Source organism: Coregonus clupeaformis, chromosome 7 (genome assembly GCF_020615455.1).
Source record: "Coregonus clupeaformis isolate EN_2021a chromosome 7, ASM2061545v1, whole genome shotgun sequence".
Lineage (NCBI taxonomy): Eukaryota > Metazoa > Chordata > Actinopteri > Salmoniformes > Salmonidae > Coregonus > Coregonus clupeaformis.
The window spans coordinates 26394673-26401802 of NC_059198.1; the positions used below are offsets into that span (position 1 = coordinate 26394673).

A 7130-nucleotide genomic window follows, 5' to 3' on the forward strand; every position below is an offset into this window, starting at 1 on the left:
CGTAGCAGCTACTAAGGGTCGTAGCAGCTACTAAGGGTCGTAGCAGCTACTAAGGGTCGTAGCAGCTACTAAGGGTCGTAGCAGCTACTAAGGGTCGTAGCAGCTACTAAGGGTCGTAGCAGCTACTAAGGGTCGTAGCAGCTACTAAGGGTCGTAGCAGCTACTAAGGGTCGTAGCAGCTACTAAGGGTCGTAGCTACATATGAGGACACCGAGGTACAGACCTCGCCTACATTTTTTTAGGAACAGTCGGGGTCTCAAATTACTGTTGAGAGTTAGAATAGTAGAATACACAAGGTGCAATTTCGAACTTCGTGGTGCATCAGCAGTTTCCCTCTTGTTATATGTCACTCAATTAGCCCATGTCAGTTACATGTTTTAAAGATTGGTAAATTAGTCTAGCCAGCTATGTAAACGTGTAGTAATCATGGCCAAATTTTTGCTGTTCTCCAAATAGTATTTTAGAGTGTGGACCTCACTAAAACTCAGACCCTGGACCCTGTTGTGCTTGTGAAATGTGATGTTTTATCAATGTCTGGTTTTAGTTGAGGCCTGTTCAACCACAGGAGAAAAGAATCAGTATTTTGTACAAGATTATTTAGTAAGTAGCAGCAACAACAGACATTTTCGGAAGTGAATCACACTTTGTCTCTTTGGGCAAATTTGGCATTTAGCAAATTATTAAAATTGTTATTAACTCACATTTGAATATTGAAGTTAAACAAAAGTTCAACTTTGCAACAAACAAATTAAGCTAATTTCTAATAATTTCAGAGTAACTTTACATAAAGTAAATTGTTTTGTCATCAATTTGTCATACATTATTCCAACAAGCTCTGAAGAAGGTTATGCCCACTCATTTGCTCAGAGCGCTGTCTAGTGTCTACCGTCACAATTCAGTAATGGATTGCTGAGTTAACAAAAAGTACCAACATCAATCAGATTAAATTTTTGTGTACAAAATATGTACACCTAAGAAACATAACAATGAAGTGTTCACAACCTCACATCCTGACTGGGATCCACACAGTGGAATGACAAACAAAAATATCACATTTCCTCATGACATTGAGCTGCAGTCCGTTTATCATCCTTGTTGATGATGATGATCAGCAGGAAATGTGAATGAGGGGCACCACTTGGTTAATATTAGGTGATGACACGGTTTCTTGATGGCTCAGTTAAGTGTGATTCTCAGTGCCGTTGTGGGCGAGCTTGGTTTTGTGCTCGACTTGAGGGCCCCTGTTGGAGTACTGTACCATCAGGAAGGGCTCCTTGGTCTCGCCATCTCCCACAATGCTCTCCTCATCTTCAGACTGGCCAATCCGCTGCAGGAGCAGGTAGCACCAACATCCGCAGATGAGAACACCGAGGGCAGCAACAGCAATGAGGATCACTACGATTGTCACCACCCCAGTAGTGGGGCTGTGGTCTGTGATGTACATGTTGCAACAGGAAGGTGACTCAGAGCATTGTCACAGATCAGGGGACTTGACAAGGACAGTGTGGTATGATCCCTTGCTGACTCTGGTGTCTTATAGTTCTGCTTGGGAGACCTGGGGGTCACAAAAAGCAAAGAATGTTGAATATTTTACATTTTAAAAAATAACAAAATAAACCCTGTTGTCAGTGCTTGTATCTGCACATCTGAATCTGTTTACTTTGTGTTTACAATGAATCTGCTGACTCAACCATAAACGTATGTAATAGGACTCAACACAGAATCCTCTAACCTCCAAATCCATCAAATAAGCAAAAGGCTTGAAATAATTTATTGATACAAAATTAAGTTGATAGCCTACCACCCTGTGGTAGGTAATCATATATTATCTATTGGCTATATTCTGCATAATAGCGTATGGAAATTGCCTGGAAATATACTGCAGGTAGCAATAATGAACTATGAACGGAACGCCTTTATGACATCAATGCCAACGCATCTGATAACTGTGCACTCTGAATCATTGCACATTAATATGCATTTATGTATGTACATACATGATACATCGGGTCCTAACGAGAATCAAGACGCACTAGCTGAGATTCCTTACCATTCCATTGAATCAGACGACGGGATCGCGTGTCTTCATCAATGCGCTATGCAGCAACAGCCCTGCCTGTATCAATACATAAAATGCATGGCTCTTCCGAATGGAACCGATTTCATTCGTAAAAATTCCCAAAACAGTGTATTTAATACACTAGTAGCTACCCATGCAAGAACGGAATTTCAAGGCCCCTGTTTCAGTGCAGGAAATTAGATAATGTGATGCACAATATATCGAATCAAATTTGATTTGTGCTGTCAATCTCTATTTTAAAGCAAAAGTAGTAGCTAGATTATCTTCATTGACAACAAAAAGTAAATGTTTAAAAAATATATATATCACTTAATTTTTGTCTATGGACATAATTTTGAAAAGTTATAGTTATAGGAGCTCATAGATGTGCTACTGTGTTACCTTCTTGGTCTCATATCAGTCCTAGCTCAATGTTATGTGGTGGTGTCATGCAAATACCCGTAGACGCTCCAGACCAAAATATCACGTGATACATACAGGACGCTTGATCCTGGAAGTTGCCTCGAGCTACTGTAAAGTAGCATTTTGTTTGGACGTCAAGAAACAGGTTAATTAGCCAACTTTGCTTTCGCTAGGTAAGGAAAAGCTAGTTAGCGTAAGTGTTTTTTTTCTTCTAAAAAGTATGTAGCTACAGTACACTGATACCTTGAGCTCTTGTAAATATTAGTATTAGCTAGCAAGCCGTCACATTTTTGACAGCCATCGATGACGCCTCTCTCACTCAGTCTCGTTTTGACTAGTTAGCTAACCGAGTTGTAGCTATTTGCCCATCTAGCAAGCCAGCTTGCTTGCTGAATAATTGTAGTAACATGGGCCCGTTGGTCTATAGTCAGTCTTTCACAGGTGCCACTGGCCACATATGTTTTGGCTAGCTTTCGAAGTTAGGTATTGTCCTGACAAGTTTGTTTTGCTTTGTAACTTAGCTAAGTTAGTTTCCTAGCATACTAGCTAGCTAGCTAAATTAGCTAACAATAATCTAGCCAGACGCGAGTCTTGAGTTACATAACTAACTACCCTTTAATCCAACTACCTCACTAGCATAGTAATTATTAATAATGTTATCATGTTTCATGACTCTTGTATACCTGTTGTATAACGTGGGTTTAAAAGACCCATGTAATAGGATTAAGGTATTATTATCTAACGTTACAGCCTGTAGTTACAGCTGTGACTGTAGCCATGTAGACCTGGCTATCTGATTGTAGTTTATTTACAAAATGTGCTAAGAAATTATGAATCTATCGACCTCCAGTCATTGCAATATAAAGTTAAGGTATGATTTGGTTTTGGTTTTGTCTTTGACTTTTTTTTTTAGCTGATTGCAAGACATGGCAAGTGCACCTCCAGTGGAGACAGCTGGATTTGTGGGGCTCCCTCAGCCACCTTCCTATGAAGAATCAGTGGGTCCTCAGTACCAGGGGCCGGTGCTTCCTCCTGCCTACACCAAATCTGCACAGTATCCATACCCAACACAGCCCTATAGTCAAATATATCAACCAACGGCTCACAGTACTAGCAGTCCAATAGGTAAATAAAATCTTCATCACATTGCTTTCACTATGCTGTTCCCTCTTAGGTCGAACTCTCTAGACACACTTGGCTTGAGACAGCTCAAACTGGGCCATCCAAAATGCACTCTTGGTTTCAAATAATCTCAAGTAGCCTAATCCCTATTTTAAACTATTGGTTTGCTTTGCACTTTTAACACAATAGTCTTGGAATCTGATAGGTCTTGATGGATGTTAATAAACAGTGTCTGTGCAAGGGACCTAGCTTATCTCTAGGAGGCTACGTAATGAACGTTAACTTTGAATTTCCTGTTTGGTGATTAACATTCTTTGTTCCTCAGTGTCAGTTCAGACCATTTACGTCCAGCCGGGTGTGGTGTTTGGGGATCTTCCAGTGCAGACGCATTGCCCTGCATGTGCCCAAATGGTGATCACTCGGCTGGAGCACACCTCTGGAACAATGGCCTGGTTAACATGTGCTGGCCTGTTCATTTTCGGGTAAGATTAATTTATCAAGAGTCCCCCTGTATGGTTGTTCATAGTCCTGAAAAGTCCCATTTTGAATGGGCTGCATAATCTGATCTTTTGTTTTTTTCTAGTTGCATCTATGGCTGTTGCCTGCTTCCTTTCTGTGTGGATGGTTTGAAGGATGTGACACATCGATGTCCCAACTGCAACAACGTCCTTGGAGAACACAAACGGCTTTGATTATGCCATTTGAAAAGAGTAGTCTCTCTATTGAGCATGCAACCTTGCAGCCTGTCTCTATCTTGAATTGTCTAATTACAAATACTGTGTTAAACATGCATATTTTGATGATGGTCATCATGTAGTCTACATCAGGGGTACTCAACTCTTACGCTATGAGATCCGTAGCTGCTGGTTCTGTTCTACCTTATAATTAATTGCACACCACGTCTAAATCAGTCCCTGATTAGAGGGTAACAATAAAAAAATGCAATGGAACTGGCTTTGAGGTCCAGAGTTGAGTTTGAGTGGTCTATATATTACCTTTATTAAGAGCTTTGTCCACTAGATAACTATCTAGATAATTTGTCAATATTGCACTTTCAAATGAAGGATTCTATTATATAATTGTATATATGCAGTCAGTTTAAATAGTAATGTGCACACAATGTTGGTAGGGTAAGACTGGTTGATTATTGTAACTGTACATTTTTATAGGATCTATATGTATCTTTCATAATCCAACTGCAACATGACTACCTGTTAAGACTACCTTTTTATACAGTCTTATTGTGATGGTTACTGGTAAGTGGTAAGCAAGCTCATCGTACAAACTGCCCTAAGTAGATCCACTTGTTGAACGAATGAATGGCTTTGTTGTAAGTTATGCAGTGGAATAAGTATTATTTTAGGATGTTTTGATTGATTGAAATCCAGGCACCTTTGAGCAGTCCCTCAAAATAATATATTTTTTAAGTCCATGGATTCACAAGGGTGTCATTGATTGTATAGGCCCTATTTGTTTATTTTCATTCATCACATACAATTGTGTGCTTCTGTAGAATTCACTTAATGGCATTTTTTTCAAATGTGTATGTATGGCATAAGCACAAATAAATGATAATTTTACCACATTGTTCATTCTTTATAATGTAAATTATTTGTATTCTGTTTGAGTTTGTGCTTTTTTGCCCGGACTAGCTTTTTTCATCATATCCCCTCCTCCAGCACTTCTGACAGGTTTTTAGTGCATTATATGCATATATTATAGCCTAATAAAGTGTTAGGCTATAATATATGCATATAAACACTTTCTTTCATAAACAGTGTTGGGCACGTACTTCTATGCTATGGTCCATTACCTTTGGCAATTAAATATCAGGCAGGCCAGTAACCGCCCAGAACCAGCAGCAGTCTTTACATTTTGCTAAAAAAAACAATGAATGAAAACACAAACAGGCATTGACAAGGACAACTACCACCCGAGCCACTGTCTGTTCACCCCGCTATCATCCAGAAGGCGAGGACAGTACAGGTGCATCAAAGCTGTGACCGAGAGACTGAAAAACAGCTTCTATCTCAAGGGCATCAGACTGTTAAACAGCCATCACTAGCACAGAGAGGCTGCTGCCTACATACAGACTTGAAAATCACTGGCCACTTTAATAAATGGAACACTAGTCACTTTAATAATGTCACTTTAATGTTTACATATCTTGCATTACCCATCTCATATGTATATACTGTATTCTATACTATCTATTGCATCTTAGACTATGCCACTCTCATAAATGATAATGAAATTGCTCATCCATATATTTATATTTCCATATATTCTTATTCTATTCCTTTACTTAGATTTGTGTGTATTAGGTTTTTGTTGTAGAACTGTTAGATATTACTTGCTAGATATTGCTGCACTGTCGGAACTAGAAGCACAAGCATTTCACTACGCTCGCAATAACATCTGCTAACCATGTGTATGTGACCAATACATTTAATTTGATTTTGATTTGATAGCAACATACTGCTGATCCTTCTACGCGAGCGTTTGCTGAAGGTCTTCCACCTCAAACTTCCACATTCTTCTGTGAATCGCAGAGCGTTCAGAGAGGTCTGCCATTTTCACCGCGCGCAGGACAGGTTCTGGAGAGAGGGCCTGGATCATCCCCATCACCATGACATAGTTACCTGGGTAAAATCAGGAGGTAACAAATCAAGGGTTTTGTGCAATTCTGTACATATTTTAACTGCAGCTAGAAGGAAAATAAAGGTGCATCTCACCCTGAAGTAGGCATGGGTTGCCCTTAGGAATGTTGTTGACACCATTGACAACGAATGTCCCTGTCTCGTCCAAAAGAAGCACTGTGTTGTGATCCGACCGAACTTCCAGTACTGTCCCTTGCATCCAAACCACAGAGACTACAAGTGCAGTGTTTTTCCATTGTCCCAGTCTTTTTATATTACATTCGAGCTTGCCATTCAATCGATTATCTTTCCCCTCTCGGAGTTGGCTGGAAAGAACTTTGATAGGAGGACTTTTCTTATTTTGTCCTGAAATGAGCCCAGTGGAGTCCATGCAATCTGCGAGTGAAAACTTTCAAACGAGTTAGTTATAAAAAATATTCCGTGTGACCTTTAGACGTCATTGTGACCAATAACCCGGATGTTGATTTGAACGTTTTAAAATAAAAGCACCTCGGATTGGTTGCATACGTGGTGCTACCAATGGAGTATCAAAGATTATACATATACTGACAATGGGAGTCGTTGTCCACAAAGCCGCACGGTGGGTTGTCTAGCTCCCGCCTATCCTTTCTTTGGATTGGTGGAGACATTTCATTAATGTAATCCTGTTTGAATATTCGTTGAGGGTTGTTGACGTCAACCGCCTGTATTTATTGGAGAGAGACGCTATGCTACTAGCCTCATGCAATTAATATGCATAGCCATCTCAGATAACTCCGATATAAAGTTGTTTTCTCTCAAAGTTGCCGGGATGTCACGTGTCCTACTTATATCAGTACACTCGTAACAATTTAAGAAAGTCATATTCGATCAAATAAACCTCACGT

General features: G+C 39.8%; 3 protein-coding genes across 5 annotated transcripts; 1 reads left to right on the forward strand and 2 right to left on the reverse strand.

The window, feature by feature from the left end:
- Nucleotides 1-385: 385 nt before the first annotated feature.
- LOC121550735 (stannin) lies at nt 386-2468 on the reverse strand. Its single transcript, XM_041863093.2, has 2 exons — nt 2051-2468; nt 386-1555 (listed from the first exon to the last, which is right to left on the reverse strand). The coding sequence occupies exon 2, from the start codon at nt 1442-1444 to the stop codon at nt 1181-1183; it is 264 nt and encodes an 87-aa protein (XP_041719027.1). The 5' UTR covers nt 1445-1555; nt 2051-2468; the 3' UTR covers nt 386-1180.
- Nucleotides 2469-2553: 85 nt separating this feature from the next.
- Nucleotides 2554-5184, forward strand: LOC121550733 (lipopolysaccharide-induced tumor necrosis factor-alpha factor homolog). 3 transcript variants are annotated; one of them, XM_041863090.2, is made up of 4 exons: nt 2554-2655; nt 3396-3607; nt 3930-4086; nt 4188-5184. In XM_041863090.2, exons 2-4 carry the CDS (start codon nt 3409-3411, stop codon nt 4294-4296), a joined length of 465 nt encoding a protein of 154 aa, XP_041719024.1. In that variant the 5' UTR covers nt 2554-2655; nt 3396-3408; the 3' UTR covers nt 4297-5184. The 3 variants fall into 3 exon arrangements, with proteins under 3 accessions (XP_041719024.1, XP_041719025.1, XP_041719026.1); XM_041863091.2 differs by having other exon boundaries at nt 2571-2675; XM_041863092.2 differs by lacking the exon at nt 2554-2655 and adding an exon at nt 2735-2965.
- An 813-nt stretch (nt 5185-5997) lies between these two features.
- Nucleotides 5998-6899, reverse strand: LOC123491210 (recQ-mediated genome instability protein 2-like). The gene is made up of 2 exons (XM_045221276.1): nt 6340-6899; nt 5998-6246 (listed from the first exon to the last, which is right to left on the reverse strand). Exons 1-2 carry the CDS (start codon nt 6632-6634, stop codon nt 6095-6097), a joined length of 447 nt encoding a protein of 148 aa, XP_045077211.1. The 5' UTR covers nt 6635-6899; the 3' UTR covers nt 5998-6094.
- Nucleotides 6900-7130: the final 231 nt, after the last annotated feature.

Excerpts from the sequence above, each read along its gene's own strand:
- LOC121550733 (XM_041863090.2), top strand. The coding sequence starts at position 3,409 with ATGGCAAGTGCACCTCCAGTGGAGACAGCTGGATTTGTGGGGCTCCCT. Across the intron at positions 3,608-3,929 it reads CAGTACTAGCAGTCCAATAG|TGTCAGTTCAGACCATTTAC; the intron begins GTAAATAAAATC and ends TTTGTTCCTCAG. Across the intron at positions 4,087-4,187 it reads GCTGGCCTGTTCATTTTCGG|TTGCATCTATGGCTGTTGCC; the intron begins GTAAGATTAATT and ends GTTTTTTTCTAG.
- LOC123491210 (XM_045221276.1), bottom strand. The coding sequence starts at position 6,634 with ATGGACTCCACTGGGCTCATTTCAGGACAAAATAAGAAAAGTCCTCCT. Across the intron at positions 6,247-6,339 it reads CAACCCATGCCTACTTCAGG|GTAACTATGTCATGGTGATG; the intron begins GTGAGATGCACC and ends GATTTTACCCAG.
- LOC121550735 (XM_041863093.2), bottom strand. The coding sequence starts at position 1,444 with ATGTACATCACAGACCACAGCCCCACTACTGGGGTGGTGACAATCGTA.